At 43.7% G+C, this 21,859-nt stretch overlaps 2 protein-coding genes and 1 long non-coding RNA gene across 19 annotated transcripts in view; 1 reads left to right on the forward strand and 2 right to left on the reverse strand.

The window, feature by feature from the left end:
• The window catches only part of LOC108023362 (eye-specific diacylglycerol kinase), a 102,270-nt gene that overhangs the window by 27,213 nt on the left and 53,198 nt on the right, over positions 1–21,859 (forward strand). The window lies entirely within an intron of this gene.
• On the reverse strand, positions 12,390–15,473 carry LOC108023364 (farnesol dehydrogenase). 5 transcript variants are annotated; one of them, XM_050888607.1, is made up of 2 exons: positions 14,876–15,473; positions 12,390–12,512 (listed from the first exon to the last, which is right to left on the reverse strand). In XM_050888607.1, exons 1-2 carry the CDS (start codon positions 15,446–15,448, stop codon positions 12,498–12,500), a joined length of 588 nt encoding a protein of 195 aa, XP_050744564.1. In that variant the 5' UTR covers positions 15,449–15,473; the 3' UTR covers positions 12,390–12,497. The 5 variants fall into 5 exon arrangements, with proteins under 5 accessions (XP_050744564.1, XP_050744563.1, XP_016948252.1 ...); XM_050888606.1 differs by having other exon boundaries at positions 14,859–15,473; XM_017092763.3 differs by lacking the exon at positions 12,390–12,512 and adding an exon at positions 14,346–14,733.
• Positions 21,223–21,859, reverse strand: part of LOC122818671 (uncharacterized) — a 61,874-nt gene continuing 61,237 nt past the window's right edge. Inside the window, exon 4 of the long non-coding RNA XR_007764532.1 lies at positions 21,223–21,800. This is a non-coding gene — a long non-coding RNA (uncharacterized LOC122818671). The remainder of the gene's footprint in view (positions 21,801–21,859) is intronic.

Below are 21,859 nucleotides of genomic sequence, written 5' to 3' on the forward strand. Positions count from 1 at the left end.
AAAAAATTATGTTACGGCGGCCACATGAATAAATTTCAATTAAATATGCTTTCAACAACAATTACTTGTGTGGCCGGGGCAGCAGCCACTCACACTCGGGGCGTGTGGTAATGCCAAACCTACAAAGGCGCCCACACAGGACCGCAGGAGCCACTCAAAGGATGGATGGATGGCTGGATGGGGACCAGCCTGCATGCCCGGCTATAATTAGTCGGTAGTCGGCAGGCGGCAGGCGGCAGGCGGCAGTCGGCAGTAGTTGGTTGTCCCGACATCCACACCGGGGAAAGGCTCTCGCATTGCACACATCGCTGCACTTCCTTGCACGCCGAAAACGCTGATCCAATCAATAATTATCCTAATGCACCTCCATCGACGGAGCCTGCCAAACCTAATGGCGCTCGAAACTCGATAAGCTCACGAGTAGGTTGGTCAGGCAAATATCGAATTCACTAAAGCCGCGGGCACAGGCCAAGGCCCAATCGGTTTTTTCTGTGTAAATATTCCTTTACCCATTGATTTCGGCTATCCCTACTTCTGTTCCATTTCCCCCGGAAAAAGCCCTTCGCATTTTCATGAGGTAGCGTGACCAAGAAACTTTAGAGCCGGTCTAACGTAAAGTGCTGACAATGCATAAATCATTACATGTCGATTGTTACAAGCAAACAATGAGGCAACAGCAACAGCAAAATTGAGCTATAAACATGGAATGGGCTCACGAACCAATAAATTAATCAAAAAAGTTTCGTGGTCAGCGAAGACCAAAGGCGTAAACTGAAACGCAAACACGAAACACAGGCGAGCAAACAAAATTCAACCACGATTGCTTGAGGATCGTGGCCAGAACAGGAGCCGACGGTTTGTCAAAGTGGGTAATTAATTTCAACGCCTTGTAACAATATAAATACGCTGACGTGAGCCCATAATTAATGAAGGGCACCGGTGAAAAGAGAACGCTCGAAGGAGAAACAAATCGAAGCCGCCATAAACATCCAAAAGAACGCTATCCTTTGACATGTTGTATCATTTTTGCGGCGCCCAACGTGGGGCGCTAAGCATAGTTTCAGAATGGCGCCCAACATAAAAGCCTCAAACAAGGATTTTTGTAAAATACGCTAGTTATTAGTTTTTTTTCTTAGAGAACAACTCTGTGAAACAAATTAACGTGTATATTTCACACTCTAAGCGCTAATAAATTATTTGAGCCCACTTTAAAGCAATTTATCATTGTTTGAGACCCAATAAATTATTCTCGGCGGCCGAACAATGTTGGCCACCCTCCATTACCCCATCAGTCGATCGCCTTGTAAACTTTGTGATGACAAATTTAAGCGTCTGCCATGTTACATAAATTGCTCAACTTATCGGGGCCAAGGTGTCAAATGGTGCTCAAGAAATGGTATTATAAGCGGCACGCAATACCGGGCCAATCCAAAGCCAATCCAATCCGCGCCGTCTTTTTAATGGCGTGTCGTTGAACTCTCGGGGCAAACCAAACCAAACTTAACTAAACTGAACCCAATTTAACTGGACTCCCGACCGTTTCCGGGGTGGCAACATTTCAGATCGATTTTCTGCTGTTGCTTGAGCCATTGGCAATATTTATGAACTAGGGGAAAAAGCAAATCCCAAAGAGTTGAGTACGAACGAAATCCGTGTGACCCAAAATGAACTGGCTGCGCTTTAAGCCACACGGCCCCGAGTCAATGGCCCCTTTGTTTTGCCATCCTGGCCACATTTTTGTTATTTTATAATTGCCGCTGTGGCTGCCTTCAGCCCGCCTGCTCATTTCGCAGTCCTTTTCCTTTGTAGTCCCCATATTTTTATTCCGTTTTTGTTTAACCAGACTACCAAGGGGTGAAGAACGGCAGGAAAACGCCGGGCCAGACTGGCCAAAAAGGAAAAGCGTTCACCGGCAACTTGTTGGTCCAAATGGGCGGGGACCACGGAGCGAGTTTCAGTGGCAAACGCAACTTAACTGGAAGGCAAACGCATTTATATTTAATGAAATATAAATAAAATATAAGAAGGCAAAACTTTTGCCCAAGAATAGAAGCATTTTGGGAGGAAGTCGGTGTTGGTCCGCAATTCCATTTCATTTGAGTATTTTGCATCGTTGTCACTTTGTCTGAAAAAGTGGCAAGCATGCCTAAATTCAGTACGTGCGCAATAAAGATCTTTTACATTTCCCAGAATTAATAAACATGGAACTCGATATGAATTTTCTCATAAAACGAAACTGCATTGAAGTTGACCCAAAAGTTGTAGTAAAATCAAATAAAGGGGAAACGAGAATATGAAATGAAATATCGATCGAAACTGAATAAATATTTCTTAAAATATTTTAAAGATATGAAATTGTAAGAGTGCCATCTCAGCGTACAAAATTCCATTAGTTAAATGGCCCAGTGATGTGGGAGGCATAAATCTGCAAAAAGGCTTTAGGCCGAGTCTGTCAGTTGACAGTTGGCCACAAAAGTATCCGAAAGTTCGTCTGTCAGCGGCCAACGTTTTCCAATTTAGCAAATGCAGTTCGACGATGGTCGGTGAGCCGGAAAAGCTTGTGTTATTCGTTTACAACTTGTAATTTCGGCTAAGCGTGTTCCTGTTGTGTGGTGATAATAATGGAAAATAGTGATTTGATTTTTAAAATAAAATAGTTCTCCTAAGGTCAAGAAATATTATTTACTCTGCAATGGATTTACCCACAAGAGTGCAAATGATTGTTGCCAGACCAAGCCAGCTTGTCAAGAAAATGGGAAATTCCGAGAGAGAAGGCTAGTCTCACTGCGGTTTTCCATGTTTCGGCCATCATCTGCCCGCAAAAGTGTGCCAAAAACACAAGGCTACAAAGATATTATTGTGAAATGCGGTCATTTACATACGTGTCCTGGCCGTTTCCACTTCGGCTGTCCTTTGTTCTGGCCCTGATGTAAATCGGTTAATAACAAGACATGAGAATTAATTTTCCCCCGCAATTTCCCGCCGCCTCATCAGCATCGTGTACAATTGCCCTCTGACGTTGTCTTATTCCCTTTTTGTAAAAACACAATCCATGCAATTAGTCAAAGTGACAGCGTAACGCAAAGGCAAATAATAACAAATAGTAAATACCTTAAGCGAAATGAGTTCGGATAAACAGCACAATGCAATTAGGGGGCAACAAATGGTATTGAAATAAATGAATGCATTGCAAATAGGGAAGTGAACAGCACACAAAATAAATGGGTTCTTACGAATTCGGGGAAAGGTGTTTAAAAGTAGTTTAGAATGATAATAAATCATAACTCCATTAATATAATAAAGGTCTTAATAAGATTAGCAACAGGGAATGCCATATAATGGCTGTATCTACCTTTTTAGCTTAACCTGCGTATAAATTCGATAAAATTGTGGAATATCTTTTGGTAGTAATTCATTATAGCTTTAAAAATAGTAAGCGATTCGAATAATAAATTTATGCAGAAAGAGTGATAGTAATCTATCTTGCAAACAGAGGGCTAGTTTGCATCAAAAATTTTGTATCCTTCTCAGGAAAAGGAACGCTACTCCCTGCTATTTTTACGCGCTTTCCATATAATTTGTGGCCAAAATGCCGATGACACAGACATTGGTCGGTGGGCTCTCGAGCCACAGAAGTGGGCGTCTTAGTGGTCAATTTGGCGCCCTTTGCACTCCGTTCCCAGGAAGGTAAAAACTGCGATAAAAACGTATCTAAATTACACCCGTTTCCCATTCCTCCTTGTCGATATCAGAAAACATGCTATCGACATTCAGAAATATTAAATAGATATTGCTGGAAAGCGAATCGAAAACGAATGTCCTTTAAGGAGCCAAGGCCCCAGCGTGCTCCCTCTTATTTTTTCCTCTGCTGCCTGTTTACTTTGCTTTTGATTTGCCTGATTTGCCCAAATATATATGTGGGTACGTCTTCTGTTTGTACAGAATTTGTCCTGCCTCCGAGTGACGATAATGATAGTGATAATTGAAGGCGATAACGAAGATGTTGTCCACCGCAGGGCATTTGCAGCGACTTCAAATGATTTCCCAGTGCCGCTCGTGCATGCATTTTGTGGAAGTCGGGGTCGCTGCTTATATTGCTTACTTAACGTGACAAAAAGTCAAATACGAGAAAATAAACTAATTCTATTACAATTGCCCCGGGCAAAACACACGCACTTACCCCGCCTCCCGCGTCCACTTGGACAGAGGAAAACTCTGGAAAAGAAAGAAAATTCCTCGCCTTTCCCCATGGGCAGTGTTTTTGATTTATGGCTGCTATTGAACTTTTTCTCCCTCCTTCCTTCGATTTCCTTTTGGTCCTGGCCAATTTATAAGTTTATTTGCTTATAGCTGGGATTCAGAGATGGAAATGGGGGGCGGCGCGCCTAACCCAGCAGAAAAACTACAGCAACAAAGATATTCATTGAAAACTAATGATGTGGAAAATAGAAAAATTGCCTGCAGTTAGAGGAGAAACGAGATTCCATCCCTGGCGGATACTTATATTCCCGGGCGCATTCGCTGGCACACAAACAAACACAGGGGAGATGTGTGTTTGCCGACCGGACAGGACACTCCAAGGATGCGCTGCCCTTTTGTGTGCTCAGCACAGAGGGGGAAAAACCATCTGTACTTCGGGGGAAAACCACACATCAAGCTGATGGGTTACTCACGAGCCACGAAATTCCATCCAAGGTGCAAATTCGTTCTCTAACTACGGCATGCAAATTAAATTTCATCATTGTAGCTGAGAAACACATTTATTTCGGGGTAATATCAAAGATACATCTGCAGCGCAATAGAAATAACTCATTAAAATTGGCAGGCAAACAAAAGTCATTTTATTGTCTTATTTCTTTGATGAAGAAGTAAGGCGAGCAAGCTACATATTTGTAGAACTGTCCACACGTACTTTAAGTAATATACACAAGAGTTCCCTATTCATTTAAAAAATATCTCTTGATAGTTAGATAGATAAAACTCGATACAATTATTGGCCAGCCTTTGCGAATGTTTCAAAAATATACCAGCATGACCTCAGTATCTCAAGACGTCGTGGAGCATTTCGTTCTTTATTTTTGTGGCAATTTAGCCCCTCAACTTTTGGCCATTAGGAGCAAAGTGCCTGCCCGAGGCAACATTAAAGAAACGGGCGCAGAAAAAAGTGACTGGAAAATGAACAAATAAACAAAACTTCAGTCAATGGGCCCGAGCGATTGGCTCGCTGATTGATTTTCAAATGTGCGTAATCAATAAAACAAGGAAAAACCGGTGGAAGGTGACGGGGGGAAATGAGGCGACAAAATGTGGAGGGTGGTGGCCGGGAAACCGAAGCAAAACGGGATGCAGTGACGTCAAATGAGAGATGAAAATGAAAATTTAAATTTAAATAAATAAATGAAAATGTTTCGAAAACAATGGGCGCATTAATGTTTGAATTGTAACGCCAGCACATCCAGAGACCCCACAAAACATGCCATAGCCACGCATTTAGGGAGATACATCTATGAAATTGCCGTTTCTAAGCGTTTCGCTCTGGCTAATTTCGTCTGGAGGTCCGCAAATGGTTTCCCCCCGCTCCCTTCCCATTTTCTGCACTTTTCCATTCATCGTTTGCCATGCTTGGACTAATTTTGAACGGCCCTTTGCCAGCCGCCGGCGAATAAATGTGTATATATACATGAAGGGATGCCAAGAAGTGCTTCATAATCAATTTGTTTGTCGTCAAAATTTGTTCGATTTGTTTGTCTGTCAACCCATAAACTAATACAATTTGCCAGCGCAAAGGCAATAGAAGCGGGTCTGCTCGAACACACCTAATACCATTTTACTTTGCTTAGCAATAATAAGTACGCACATCGGCAAATATGTCACTAAACTACTTATTTACACTGCCAGGAACCCCATTAATCATCATATAGCTATCACGAAGAGTTATTATCGCACCTGCACTTTGCCATTAACTCTTTGTCTGCCCCAAATATCAGTGCTAGTTTGGCCAAAAGGTGTCACTCGAATGAAATGTACATTGTGGCTTGCCAGATAAAAAGATACAACTGGTGGATTGAATCAAAAGTATTACGATAGGGAAATAGATACATCTGCTGGGTTGAATAAAAAAGTACAACAAAAATGGGAGTTCATAAATAACCAAAATTTGACTAAATGTAAATACATTTTTGATATCTCCCACCACCTTCAAAGAAAGCCTCGTCAAGTATTCACAACAAGCTGAATTTCAGCTGCACTTACCTCAAGTATTTTGCTAATCAATTGATGGCCACATCCAAATTGACAGAATTGGTTTTGTGGCCCCAAGGCATTCGGTTGCATGCAGGCTACCCGGGTTCATTACGTGATGGATTTTTAATTAGTGCAAATAGCTTCGATCAAAGTTGACCCGACCTGAGTGCACTCACTCAACTCACTCAACGCACTCGCAATTAGCCGGGCTTTGTTTTTATTGCCTGCACTTTTGGCAATTTAGTTGGGAGCTCGAGAGGCGTAGGTATCGTTATTGGAAATTAAAAACTTTGTAACCACTTCGACCCCAGCCAGGCGACCTTTGACCCCCAAGCCCGTCCACCAATTTCATCTTTTGCCAGGCAACTTTCTCCCCCCCGAAAAGTATCCTTTTAATGGCCTGCCCCTCAGTGCAACCTACTTTCCATGCTATACCTAAACATGGAAAAACTTTTGCGAATAAATTGATTATTCATTCGGTACTTATCGGCAGCCACTTAAAAACGCCGAAGAATCGGAGAAAAGTGCAATAATTAGCCCTAATTAATTGCCAATCATAGTCTGGGAACATGCGAATTTAGCTCGGTTGCAAAGGTTAATTAAATTGTCTTTTAGCCAGAGGCCAAAGTACAGGCTTTTACGAACTTCATTACAGCTAAAAGCATTTTCAAATTTATCATTGCATTTCGATAAATCGATTATACTTAGACAAATAGCCCGCTCGGAACAGGGCTCGCATCAAATCAGCTTAATGGCACCAGAAAAGAAAGTAATAAGAAAGTGGGGGGACCAGGAAAAAATCAACAGACTGACCAAGAAACTATCATCAATTTGGCATGCAAATCACTTGCCCAAGGCCCTTTTCCGGCCCCTCCCCCTGGGAATACTACCCCTTTTTTCGCCCAGTGTTATGCGGGCTTCTTTGTGCACCAGCATTCAAAATAATCCAGTTAAAAGGCTGGGTTCACTCGAAAAAGTGCAGGGATATTATATTTCCAACTTTTGAGGCAGCCAACGAACATTGCATCTCTTTGAATGTGCCATAAATTGGGCTTTATTGTGAATTCGTATTTGCATTTCACGTTTTTATAACTATTCACATACGATCTACAAATAAACCGATATTTATTGCTGGAACTCAACTTTTTATTTGCCGATGAGCCAACAAAGAAATGGGCTTTGTTTGAAAAAAGGATTTCGTATATTTATTACGTTTGACAAAATTCTGAACAGGAAATAAAATGTTTTTCTGGCTTTGTCAACTCTAAATACAAGAAACGCTTATATTTAAGCTGTGTTTTTCATTTTTAATAACGGTTTCCAACTTAAAATTCTACCTGTTTATTTTTGTAACCTAGAAAGGGGAATACGTCAACTCAACTTATAAAGTTTTCTGAGGGACTTTAAAGTAAATTTCACTTCGTAGGAATATTTTTACAGGTTCCCTGCACATAGTTTCCACACCAAAAACCCAGCGTAGGCGTGTCATTGAGTGGCACCCGTCGGGCGGGGGAGGGCGGCTCTCTTCTGTTTTTACAGGATATTGCAGTTGACAATTTTCTGGCACCCGAGAAGGTGTGAACGGAAGGCGAGCCCTCGGTAATCGCTTAATAATCGATGGCGTATACGCAATTTTTATTGCTGCCTGTGTCATTTTGCGTGTAATTGCTCAAGACGATGCGATACTGTAGAGTGCACAGAAAACCGAGATGGAAAGGGAAAAATAGTGTCTAGGTGGTATGATAAGTTGGGCGGGTGACGTCAGAAGCCTCGAGCACCGGAAGCGGCAGCGAAGGCGGAAACGGAAGCTGGGCCGTCACTCCTCCTCAGTTTCCCTTTGTTATATCCACATATTCGTGCTGGTGACTTTTGTGTCGCCACTAAGCGGCTTAGAAGCATCTGAAAACCCTCGCAAACTGGGAAAGCGGAGGGGGATGTGGGAAATGGGAAAACTGGGAAACCCTCCATCTGAACAGCACCCGCATTTGGCCAGGGATCAACTTTAATATGGTCTCAAGGAGATGCATTTAATTTCCCAAATGTGATTGCAGAAAAGAGCTGAAAATGCACATTTATTCAAGTTACTTAAGAGGCTATTGATTTTATACGCTTTTATTGTCATCGCTCAAAGCCTCAGTCGTAAGCCATTGCCATTTAAACAACTGGACTGTCTAAGAAAATGTAAAAAGTACCTGACCCTATTCTTGTTTTGGTTCGAATTGAATTTTCAATTTCTTTATAAAGCATTGTAATTTTCTTGCTAAAAATTTTCATAAAATAAATGTTTACGGTGTGAAATTTTGTTACTAGCTAGTTACGAGCTCAGCAAGGTACGACATTCCAGTTTTGGCCCATTACTTTTGTTGTTTCGACCAAAATACAGATATTTTTTGGGCCGAAAATACGGATATAATTTTTTGGCGAAAATTCGATTTTTTCCTTCGTCCTTTTCTACTGTAACTTGGTCAAAAATGGTCCGAGCCCCAAAAGACGCACTGTTTTGGACACCCAACAAGCTAGGTTATTGATCGCAGTTACTTTCCGGCTGATTCTAAAAACTAAAAATTTTCGCAAATTTTCAATTTTTTGCCAAGGGGTAGCATCGTCATTTTTTGAGAAAATTTTTCAAAAAATAAATTTTTAAAGTGTGAATGCCAACTGATTGGAAATTTTGTTACGAGCTCAGCAAGGTATGAAATTCCAACTTTGTTGTTTCGACCAAAATACTGATATTTTTTAGGCCGAAAATACGGATATAACTTTTGGCGAAAATTCGATTTTTTCCTTCTTCCTTTTCTACTGTAACTTGGTCAAAAATTGTCCGAGCCCTAAAGGACGCACTTTTTTTTACAGCTAACAAGCGACATAATTGATCGCAGTCATTTCCGCACTGATTCTAAAAACTAAAAATTTTCGCAAATTTTCAATTTTTTGCCAAGGGGTAGCATCGTCATTTTTTGCGAAAATTTTTCAAAAAATAAATTTTTAAAGTGTGAATGCCAACTGATTGGAAATTTTGTTACGAGCTCAGCAAGGTATGAAATTCCAACTTTGTTGTTTCGACCAAAATACTGATATTTTTTAGGCCGAAAATACGGATATAACTTTTGGCGAAAATTCGATTTTTTCCTTCGTCCTTTTCTACTGTAACTTGGTCAAAAATGGTCCGAGCCCCAAAAGACGCACCTTGTAAGGTGTCCAACAAGCCAGGTTATTGATCGCCGCTATTCAAATTTTCAAAAAATATATTTTAAATTTGTAAGTGTGAAGTTTGTGAAGTTTAAATAATTTACAAAACTAACCATTTTTACAAGACTTTTAAGCACTTTGAATAATTTGCCTAACCAAACACGCATTGCTTCATCATATTTGGCTTAAATGTGCCAAGTTTCGGCCACACTTTTTTAGGTTTTGTGGGCTGGGGCGTGGAAAACCCAAGGGTTCTTGAGTAACACCGAAATGAAAAAGCAGCCAAAGAAATGGGTGAGTGGGAAAAGTTTATGCAAAAAGAAAGAGCATGATTATAATGGGGAAAGGCTGGAAAAGTTTGTACTACTCCTCATTTTGGGCCTGTTTACAATTCAGCGGAATGCTACAAGTTTTTCAGGACCTTTATGGACCGTTGACCCCCCTTCCTTTATTTTACTCGCCTTTTAGTCTCGGGAAGAAAGGAAAAGTGTAAAGTTCTTAATCATGTAAACGAAACGATATGCTGCAATTTATGTGCAAGGGCAAAAAGTTAATACGCCGCACGCGCCATCATCATTTTCCGGGCTGCCTTTCCCGGGCTTTATACGTATTTTCCGCCCTTTTGCCGTTTTTACCGCATGTGGGCAAAGCTGTAATTCAATAGCGGCGAGTGCAATTGCCTCACAGCCTTTTTACACAGAGCAAAGTGGTTGTGGAAAGATACTGCTGCCTAACCTAGATTTATTTATTTACTTATTATTTATTTAAACAGAGCTATACGTTTAAGCGAACTAAATTTGAGTGTCATTATCTGCTTATTTTAAGCACATAAATTGTGTATTTCGATTTAATTGCCCACAACTAATGCCTATCTTTTTAATGTATTCACCTTCAAATTAAGCCCAAAGATAGACCTATATATCCTTGCAAATCCTGTGCCAATTAAAGCTGAATACCCGAAGATTAGCGATACAGTATCCCTACAAAGCGACTCGCAGCCATTCAAATCATCCAGCGGCTCTGTTTTTGCTCCATTAAATGCAAATGCAAAGTAAACCGAACGTGTTTGCCAACCGGATTGTCTATGTTTTTGCAGGCAGGCGGAGCCCAGGACTCCTCGTTGTAATATTTGTGCAGTTTGATTGTCTCGAGCAGTAGTATTTGAACTATTTGCAGCGTGTGTGGGTGGGGGATTTATTAAATTGTTGCCGGAGAAAGTCGGGTTCACAGTTCACCTGGGATTGCCCTTCCAGGGCCTGAGCGCAAAACCTCATCAATCAGAAAATCCTGGAAAACTGGGAGCTGGGAGTTGGAATCTGAAATCTGAAATCTGAAATGCAGTCTGCATCCGAGGATGGGACACTGTTTGGCAATTTTCTTGGCACTTATTGTTTGCCTTTGTTTGGCCTGCAAATTGCCTGACAATGACGATGATGGCCGGCGCTTCGAGCATGACCGAATTTTCACCCGAAGGGAGCCGGAATTACCCCCCCGACGCCCATGGATCAATTTTGATTGACAGCCCACAAAAGGGCAATCACGAAGAATGTACGCTCCTAATTGCAGTTGGCTGGGGGCTGTAAGGAGTGGGTTTTATCAGAAATTGGTAGAGGCGATCTAAGTGCGCTTTTCCACCAGTTTTTTATCTTCGTTCGTGGTCTCTGTTCTATGGGACGATTATTACTTGAAATATTCATGAGTAAACCCCTGAAATTTATGTATTAACCCCTGAATATCTATTGTCAATAGAACTTTCTACAATTTTTTTATGTAAGTAATAGGTATAAATTAAATTACTGAAATATTCATGGGTAAGCTCCTAAAATGTATAAATAAGCCGCTGGGTATCAACGAAATTTGTTAGCTTAATCACGAGTCTTTTGGAAGATAAGTACAATATTCATGGGTAAACACCTGAATTTGATTGGTCTCTCAAGCTGAATGTACTTAAGACCTTTATAACCATGATCATGGCACTGAATCTTAGTGTATTCTAAGTGGTCTTTGCTATCGCATAATAATTAGGCAGGTGATTATTGCAAAGTAATTCCCAGGCCACCACAAGCCAATCAAATAATAACCACATTAGCCCACCTCGAAATGCCCCTATTTATCGGCCCCATATTTGCTCAAAGCCGAGGCTATTTTCGTCTTGCAATAAAGCCACCGCAAATTTCAATCAAGTCCCTGTTCCGGCTGCCTGCAAAACGGATTCAAATTTTGGTCCAGGGCCACGAGGCGTAGGCCCGAATTGGCTTTGATGGATGCCCCCGATTTGATTTCTGGGAATTTCTCGGAGTTTCTACGATCTCTCTGCGCGCCCCACAGGTTTCCTCGCAGCCAACCCGTTCGGGGCCCCAAAGGTCAGCCTGGCCACTGCACACCACATGCTACACACATATTTGCCACAACTGTCGCAAACAGAGTCCTGGGAGTGGCTGTGGGCGTTTTGTCATAAAGTAAATGTCGATAGCAGGGAAAGCTGCTCAAAACACCAAAACTAACGACAACCGCACAGCTTCCGTGCTGCACAAGTGCACAAGGGGCTGCGATTTTCCGGCGGGGCGGGAGGCCGCAGGAAAATGCCTGGACCGGGCCCGAAAATTCCCCAATTGAGGAGCACACACACCCGCGCCCACGCAGGTGGCGGAAAGGGGTCAGACACAAAAAAACAGGAGGGCCTGCAGGGCCAAGGGCAAAAATGCCATAAACATGTTGCATATTGTTGTGGGCACTCGACCCCTCCCGAAAAACCCTTGGTTTTCGCCCAGTTAATACCCGAGTCTGGCCAAAATGAATTTCGCTTAAACGGGTTAAGCCGGCGAAGCATTCTGCCTCTATTCGGCACATGTTTAAATTGCATTTAAGATTCCAAGAGCATTCTCTGCAAATGGAAATGCCAAACCGGCGAGGGATGCCAGGAAAATATTTCCCCAAAACGCAAGGTTGGGGCGAAATAATTTTGGAAGTAAGGCATAGCCTTAGGGTCTTGAAATGTTTTATTTTTAAATGTTCGTAAATTCACTTTCATGGCTTTTCGCATTAGATCCAATTTTCAATCGCTGTCATATGTTTATGATCTGGAAATACACAACGAAATTTATATACATTTATTGTTGTATTAATTGCATCAGTTCATTAATTTATTGTTAAAATATATGTTGAAAATTTAAACTGCTAAATGCTGCACATCCTTTTCCCGTTTTCCACTGCTTAAGCCTCCGTGAAAACTATTTTAATCAGCTAATCAAGGCCGCCGGGGGAAAAGCCAAGTTTATTCAAATCATCTTGAGGGTCATTAAAGGAGTCCCAGCTTCCACAACCCCATTGCTGTTCGTCGAGCTCCGGGCCCCGAGCCCTCGATGACCCTCATCTCTGGCATACATTTCGTTTAATCCGTTGAAAAGCCAGTGGATGCCAGACTCCGGTCCCCGTTGGCTCGAATCTGGAGAGGCCCAGGAAAGTGCACTGCCGAAGGGGGCGGAGACTGGTTGGCAGAAAACTTTGGCACTGTATGACATTTGTTATAAATTTAATTAAAACAAAATGCCGGAAATGAGTGAGGCACGGAGGGGTTTCTGCCGAAGAAAAGGAAACTTGTCTGACTGGCAGGCAGGGAAGCTGGCGTCCTCTCTGGGAAGGAAGCTCATATCACACGAGTTTTCTGAGGAGCTAAAGGAACTTGAAATGCAGCCTTGACTAGGCCTTAAGGGTGAAACCACTTTTTGGCCTATGGAAAACTAATAAAAATATTAAATGAGCTTCCCACAAATGGAAAATGGTCCTGTGATTAAATAATTAATTTAGGAAACATTTTATGGGTAGTTAGTTAACTGAAGGGCTACAACAAAATACTAAAATACGAAGTGTGTTTTACTTTAAATACTTTTCCCGGGCGAAAATTCAAGGGAAGCGTCACACATGCGATGTCCTTCTGTTTTTCTGTCATCAAGAGGTTCGAAAAAAGTTTTCACTTTGCCGCCGTCGGAGAAGTAAAATAGGGGGTATCCTGCCGCAAACTTTTCCTGTTCGCAGCGCGCAAAAACGAATAAAAATAATTACGTTGAGATAATATGGGAGCCGAAACACGAGGCCCCGAATTTTGACTTGAGTACCGCGTTCGCGGAAAGTTTGCGGCGCTAATGTTGGAAATTTGTTAATCGGGGACCTCGAAGCGAGTGCAATTACATGGCCCACTGAGGCCGCGCTCCTAAGTACCAAATCGTGTCGCCAAACGGGGCGTATGCGTAATATGCGACTCGAGCGAGCCCAAGTGGCCGTTCATGCGCCCGGCTGGCTGACTCTGCTCCCAGGGACTCTGCCGGAGGAAATATATTTTAAAATGAATTCCTTGATTATGTGGTGGCGGCGGCCAACCACTTCGGCCAAGCACCCGCAAAAGTTTGTTTGGCCAAACTATTCGGGCCACAACTAAAAGCATATGCAGAACTTTGTGTTTTTGTGATCGCTCGGCGGACACACGACTTAATTTAATCACACCAACCCCAATTTAAGTCAGTGTCAGGGTGGGATTTCGATTCAATAAAGATGGCTGCAAAGTGGTTTCGACGGCTAGCCAGTGCAGGTCTAACCCAATCATTGGTTCTGCAATCAAAGCTCAGGATAGAACCCTGGCTCACCTCTTTAAATAATCGAATTTATTATTTGGGGGCTTCGAGGGGCAAATGCACCTCCAAGAAAATGGCGTTGGGGTGTGGGAAATTACAGGCTGCATTATTGAACATCGCAAGCTGGTAGTGCCGCCCCTGGGGAAAACCACCTATTTGTGAAGTGTCCCGCTGCCTGTTGATGGCTTTATCGACTTTACCGACTTTGGTAACTCGTTGCCGCTGGCCGATGAATTTTTAACCGGGCCTAGGAAATATGCGCCCCCATTATCGATACCGGCCGGGTTGGTAATTTACAAAGCTGAATTATTTATTTGGCTGGCGGAAGAGTGCCGAACAAATAGCCGTAACAGTTGCCATATGGGTAAACCCATGTGTGGTCGGCCAGGTGGGGTGCGGGGAGTATCGGCTAGCAGGTCGTTCGCCTTCGAGTCGATTGCCTAATCTCGGGGGCTGCGTTATCGGGCCATCGCAGGTATCAGTGGTATCAGGGGCGTCAGAAGTACTCGCCCACCGCCCGCAGCGTTATCTGCTCCACCTGCGTGTGCGGCGGCGTCGACAGGGCGTACAGCACCGCCTGGGCGACGTCGTCCGCCTGGAGGATGACCTCGCCCAGCGCGGCCCTTGTCTCCTCGGGCACGATCTCGGTGGCCACCCAGCCGGGGTGGATGCTCTAGGGCGGGAGGGGAATTTCGGATTTATTAGTTGTGTACGCCAAATTAGTGTTTCCTAATTTTAAAACCATCAGTAGTGTTATGCATTGTGATGAATATTTTCTGAAAAGCGTTTGGACCTTACCAAAGAACTGCGCTCACCGTGGTCTTGATCTTGGAGCCCTTGAGGATCAGCTCCTGCCGGCAGATCTCGTGCACGGCGGTCAGGCCGAACTTGCTGGGCGTGTAGGCGTTGAGGCTCTGCTCCGCCGGGTCCGGCTTGTAGCCGGCCACCCCGGCCGTGCTGTTCACGAAGAAGAGGTGCCCGGCCACCTGGCGGCGCCGCATGCTGCCGGCGGCCAGCTTGGTGCAGTAGATGCTGCCCATGAGATTCGTCTGCAGGATCCGGCCGATGTCCTGGTTGGGCATGTCGATCAGCTGGCCGCCCAGCACGATGCCGGCGTTGTTGATCAGCACGTCGACGCCGCCCAGCTCCCGTTCGATCCACTCGAAGGCGCGGTCCACCTGCGACTCCTGCGACACATCGCAGGTGTGCCGGTGGAACCGCCCCCGCTGATCCTCGGGCAGGGATTGCTGCAGTTGCTCCAGGCGCTCGGTGCGGCGGGCTAGGCCGACTACCTGCAGTCCGGCGGCCACCAGGAGCCGGGCACAGGCGGCTCCGATCCCCGAGCTGGCCCCGCTTATCACGGCCACGCGGTTCTGCCAACGATCCATCGCTCTTGGATTCCGGCGATCAACTGATTCCGGAGTAAAAACGACGATGGGGTTATATGCTTATCGCAGTCCGGCTCTCTGTTGGTAGTCCTCTCTCTTGGTGCACTCGGGGAAATTCATTGCTTAATCTGAATCATGTCTTTCATAAGTATTTTAAATATATAACTTATGATTTTTGGGTAATGTAGTAATATATTAAAATATCAAAAGTAAACTATATATAAGTCATCGATTATTTATTATCATAATATATTTACTAAAGCTTTCTTTTACTGTGTTATAATCTATATACTACTCACAGATTATATATTATACAGTTATTAGAACGTCAGAAGACGCAATTTATTATTTTTGTAAATATGAAATGCTTTCTTCAGGTGTACTTCGAAGAGTGTGTAAAGATTGTGTGCCTGACGTGTCTTTCGTTCCTTGGAACGGACCATCCGATCCGAGGGGCTGCCCACAACAGATGTTGTTTCGCCTTATCAAAGCCACTGAATTTGCTACGATAACCACTGTAAAAGTGTTTGTTCCTAAACAGGCAGTACAGATTTTTGAAACTGAAGCTCAGAACATGTGATATATAATACAATGCTGCTTGCAAGTCTACAAATTAGATCATTTCATATAGTCCAAGGCCTGGTGAATTTTATCTGGCACAAATAGAATTTGATTTGGCGGCGCTATCTTTTGAGTTCTTGTTTTTCTAGGACTTGCAACTTTCCGCGACACCCTCGCTCTTCACTCAGCCTCCTTGAGTCGCGCCGCCCATGCATTTAAGGCGGCCATTAAAAGGCCAACACGCAATGCAGTTAACTGGCGCCTCAAGTTATGGCCCACACAGACACGCACGCACACCAGTGCCGAGTGCGGCGGCTCGTGTGTGGGTGAGCGGGTGTCCGCGCCCATATACCCGTGGGTTTCTGGTTTATCGCCCCGCACACGCTTGACATATTTTGTGCAGCGGCGTTCCTTTTTACTTCCGCTCGTAACATTCAAGAGATGCTTAAATGGCAACAATAGGGCAACAATGGGGGAGCCCCTTGCCGCGCGAAAGTGGGTTGCTGCAGCCGCGGATGCCGCGGATGCCGCGGATGCCGCGGTCCCTGCTCCCCGCTGCAACATGTTGCAAGTGCCGGTGCCCATCAAATCACAACTGGGGCCATTTGGCCAGCACTTTATCATGCAATTACTCACGCAAATGATGACAGAGGACTCTGGCCTCGGCTTTGGCTTTGGCTTTGGCTTTGGCAAAACAAACTGTGCAATAAACAGACGCTAAGGACATACAAATTGTCCTTTCGCCAGCGATTCTGATTAACCGTCCATCGGCGGAGCTCATCAATGTCGCATGCACCATTAAGTAAATGCCGGGCCATTTGTTTGCATTTTCCCAGCCCAGAACCCCCTGCCTCCCCACAATTTCCTAACAATCTACCATTTTTTGCGACTCGCTCAATTTAAACCGAAACGTGTCAATCGTTAGCTGAGTCTCTCGACCTTCCTCAGAACAAGGAACAGTCGGTCTTTCAGCTGTAGGCCCAACTGCGATTGAAAACCGGAAAGAAAAACGTATTTTTGACAGAAATCTAATATCTCTTCTATGTAAGATCTTGAAGTATTTTAACCCCATATAAAATCATTAAACGTTCCGTAAATGCTTGTGAGAACGACTGGCAGTAGTGTTCGATGCAAAAATAGCAGGAATATTTTATACTGCGACAAAAAACAGTGACGTGCCGGATATTCAAATAGACAGCTGCCAAATGAACAACAAAAGCAAAAAGACTAGGAAAACAAGGAACAACTAAAAGCGGATTGAAGCTGGACCGGGATAAGCTTGCAAATTGATTGCACCAAGTGAAACCACTTTTTGCTGGTTTTCAACCCGACTTGAATGCTGTCGACGACAACACAGCTGAACTGAAACAAGTCAGATTAAAAATAAATATTTACTACCCACACAGCATGCATCAAAGTGATTCTAGGTCCTAATGTTGTTATGAATGAAGTATTAAAATGGAAAATAGGTTTGGCGTGTCGGTGGTCAACATTTTAAGACAGAGGGGGATCTGAGAATACAACTTGGTGTTTCTTACAAAACTAATAACGAAAGGAATTCCATACTTCTGTTGACTTTTGTTGGCGAATGTGGTTTGTTGTCACTTTTCACCCTGAAATATGCTGAGGTTGTCAATTATTTTCCACTCGGCTTCAGTTTTTCCCATTAATAATTGCTTTCCTTGGCTATAATATTTATTAAATTCCTTTGTTGCTTCCCCCTTTTAACCAGCATTGGCTAGTTTTAATTAGTAAATGGCGTTTTAGAGAACAATGGAATCACAATGAATGCTGGTACAAATGTAAGGATATAAGCGAATTATTGAGTTGTTGGCCAAACGCTTTTTAACTTTGATTAAAGCACTTGAAATTCCAATCCCTAAAGCCCCCCTTTAAGCCCATTTCCACATATGACTTTTCGAGCACAAAACCGCTTAGAAAATCAAACCAAAATCAAGTCAAACCTTTGGTCTGCAAATCCCTTGACCACCGGCTAAATGGGTCCCTTGGAAGTTTTCCGCCTTCCTCACCGCTTTTCCATTGCAACATTTTCTCTTCCTCCCTGCCATAGGGAAAAGTTTACGCTTGCAATGGATTTTCACCAGCTGCTTCTTCGCTGTCTCCTTGCCCCCTTATAATGGCTTCGAAATGGGATCGGAAAAGGCGGCGCAGTGCGGAAAACTCCGTGGAAAACGGGGGAGCACAGTCCGCAAGGCCAGTGGCACAGTAATTCTTGTGCTTAAAAGGAGTTTGCCGTTGCCGCTGCGCTTAAAGATGTTGTTTTTGTTTTGCATTGTGGAATGCAGGGGGTGAAAAGCGGAAAAGCGGAGTTTTCCGAGACCTTCGGCCATTAGTGGGCATGATGGAGGACCACGGCGCTGGGACGGGTCGAGATTCATGTGCTGCTTTAGCTCAACAGGATCCATAAAATTAACGCTGAATGGGGGAGCTGCTTGGATGCAACAATGTCTGCCTTACATTCTCCTCCTCCCCACTTTCCCCACCATTTCCCAGCATTTTCCCACCACCCTTTGTGTGTGTAATGAATGTAAGTGAAGTAAAGTAAAGGCCAAACAATAACAGGAAAATCTACTCACAGGACAAGACAATTGAGGCAACAATGTTTTTGGTTTTCCCCGCTTTTCACATTTTCGTTGTCCGTGTTTCCCTCTCCCCATGTCTTTTTTTCCTGCCGTTTCGCTGGTTTTTCCTCCTTTTGTTGGTCATTTAGGAGCTCATTTTGTGGTCTCATTAATGTGTGTGTGGGCCAAGGAAGTAAGTGGTGGTGGCGGGCAAGTTAACAAATAATGACCGTAAAGATCTCGCCTGGTTGGGGCATTCAAATTACATCATGATATATGTAATCCTGTCATAAAAACATTAATACAGAGATTACGGTCGGAGCTTTCCGCATGTGCAGATTGATGGAGCAATTAAAGTGCTTTCCTTTTCGACTAAAAGAATAGGTAAATCACGTTTTCAGTGAGGCGACTCTATGTATTCTTTAAATGTCATTTTGTAGTATTTAATATGTTCCAACTTTGCCCCCTTTAATTTACATTTAAAATTGTGCCTTTCCTGGCTCGCCCCACAAATCATTTAGATTAGCTGGCCGCTGGACGATGGCTAATTAACCCATCCCTGGCTTAAAAGCCGGACAAGCAGGCAAGTGTTCCACTTCCGCTTCTCAGACATTTTCACCCAGTTTTCGCTGGGCTTGGCCAACGCTTTTGCATTTCTGTATTTCGCTATTCCCTTCTGCTTTTTCTTTACACTTAACTCAATTTGCTGGGCCAAATAAAGTACACTGCACGGCCACGCCCACTGACAAGCTTTATTGGGGGCAAATGCCGTGGGGAGCCGAAGGTATAGAAAATTATTGCTCAACGGAAAACAATTATTTCGTGCCGGCTTTTTCCCTGCGCTGTTCAGTATTTTTTGCTGGCCCATTAATGTGAGACGTGCTGAGGGATACACCGCCTCCAAGGGGATACTCCCAGGTGGGCGTGGCACCGGTTGGTATCGTGTAATCTGAATATTGCCGTGACTCGCCTGCACCACTAAGTACCAAGTCAGCAAGCTCCTTTCGCTTCCTTTCACTTCGGCCAAATTGCATTTGCTTTTGGCCATTTAGGGTTACCGACTTCGGGGCCTCGCCCTCGAGAACCTTAGCCCCCGGGATTTATTTATTGGCGTAGGATCGAGCTAAGCCCTACTTTGATGATTTACTAAAAGGTTTTCAGGGGTGCCTCCCCGCGAGCGGGTCACTTTTATTTGCAAAATTCAGTAAAAATAACTCCCTAGCATTATTGACATGTTTAGAGTTCAAATGTTCTCACTTCCGCTATCTTAAGGATTTAAAGCAGCTACCAGCCCACAAAAAACTCCAGTTGTCCAAGTCTTTAAGGGCATCAAGCAATCGCCTTCGGCCAAAACACGGCCAATGAAAATATTTCATTTTATTTGTTCGTTGGCTTGGCTTTGAAGCTCTTGCCAGCGGCCACATGGCGTATGTGTGATATTTGGTAACGCGTGTAATTAAGCAACACGTTCTCGTTTTCCACCTACCCGGTTGGCTGGCAACTTCCGCTGGCTGTTTCTGCTGCGAAACATGAAACTCTAATTACCAGAAAATGCCCAGAAAGGAAACTGCCCTACAACAAAAAAAGGAAGGAAGAAAAGCACGACGAGTGTGGGTTCGCTTATGCTTTTCACTTTTCGAGCGAATCGGATCCACAATATCCAGCCGCAGGCCTCTCGGAGAGGAGCATTTCTGACGAACGTCAGACTAGAAGCCCCAGAGTCCTGGGTCCCGAGTCCCGACTCCGTTTCCCCGCTTCTGGTGATTAGAATCGCGCCCACACACAGCCGAAGGTGGCGAAAAGTCTGAAACTGGTCTTGGTACCTGGAAAGCCAGTTGGTTTTTCTGTGAATCATGGAACATGGTTAATGATTGGCTATCCCAAAAAACATATCTATCTGTCCTTGCTTAGAACAAATGTTAAAGGACAGTTCTTAAAATCCTTATAGCTATCTTTCAAAAGGTCTTGCCACCAATTGCTTCTCATCCCTAACAGAGTCAATGATTGCATTTATCAAGCATTTCACAGTGACTGTCCTAAAATTCACATTTCTGCCTCCTTTAAACAATATTAAGGAATGTTCTTAGAACAGAGTAAATGACTTCTTTTATTGAGCATTTTACAGTGACTATCTTATAATTCATATATATCATGGTTTAAACAAACATTGAATAGCCCTGCTATCCAGACGCTCTCATCACTGAGGGGCATGATACGCAGTGGCCACAGGACAGGTGGGCGGCAGATGGATGGTCAATTATCACCGGAGCTCCCTGTGGACTGGCATTATAAGCAGCCATCTGCCTCGAGACGATACCACTCGGCATAGGTCAGTCCGGAGATATATGAGCGACAGGGGCCCTTGGTGCTCATTGTCTGCCGATGGTGACTGCTGAATGCGCAATTAATTGGCGCCGGGTCCGCCTGATGTCTAATGACCGGCAAAGGGTTAAGGAGGCTCCCCAATCCCAGGTTCGTTGGCTTTCCCAAATGACAGATTAAAGCTAACGACCTTATCCCCCAATTGGGATTCCAAATGGCTGAAAACTGCACTTCATTTGTATCATAAGTCTGCTAAATAGAAAATGCCTAGAAAATATATAAACATCTTAGTTGTTTAACGGAAAAAAACGAGTTTTATTTTCACATGATGGTTCCAAATCGCATCGAGCAGGCAAAACAATTATTTTCGGTCCATAAATCAACACCAAAATCGCAATACGCAATATGTGAATCGTTCTTTCCAATCGTTTTTCGCATTCATATTGCCATATTTAAATATGATATTTATTTTTTGCCAACCAATTTTTCCGAACCGCTCCCCATACGCTTTGACTGACTTTTAATATGCGCATTTTCTTTATAGTTTTTCATATTTGTTCGCCATCCACGGAATTAATTTCCACCGCCTGCACCGGATAATTAAAAATAAAATCAGGCGAGCGTGAGAAATAAAGAAATAAATTCTGCAGTGTGCTTTTAGGCGTTGTCCGGCGCTGTCGTCACTTCCGGTTAATACCATCATGGAGCGGTACTGCTGCAGCTGCCAGTCCCACGCCTACTTTGGGCGCAATATATGGGCGGTGAAAAGGGGGGCAGTGAAATGTGACGGGTAGAATTAGCACTGCGGTATGGGCTAAATAAACGTTGAAGTCGTTTCGATTGCGATTACGCAGTGTCCGTTGAAAGTGCACATTGAGAGGAGAATCCTGGAAGATATAAGATAAAATATATTAGATAAGATATATAGATATGTAGATATATATAT

The sequence above is a fragment of the Drosophila biarmipes genome, chromosome X, assembly GCF_025231255.1.
Source record: "Drosophila biarmipes strain raj3 chromosome X, RU_DBia_V1.1, whole genome shotgun sequence".
NCBI classification, from domain to species: domain Eukaryota; kingdom Metazoa; phylum Arthropoda; class Insecta; order Diptera; family Drosophilidae; genus Drosophila; species Drosophila biarmipes.

Excerpts from the sequence above, each read along its gene's own strand:
- LOC108023364 (XM_017092763.3), bottom strand. The coding sequence starts at position 15,448 with ATGGATCGTTGGCAGAACCGCGTGGCCGTGATAAGCGGGGCCAGCTCG. Across the intron at positions 14,734-14,875 it reads GCTCCAAGATCAAGACCACG|AGCATCCACCCCGGCTGGGT; the intron begins GTGAGCGCAGTT and ends CTCCCGCCCTAG.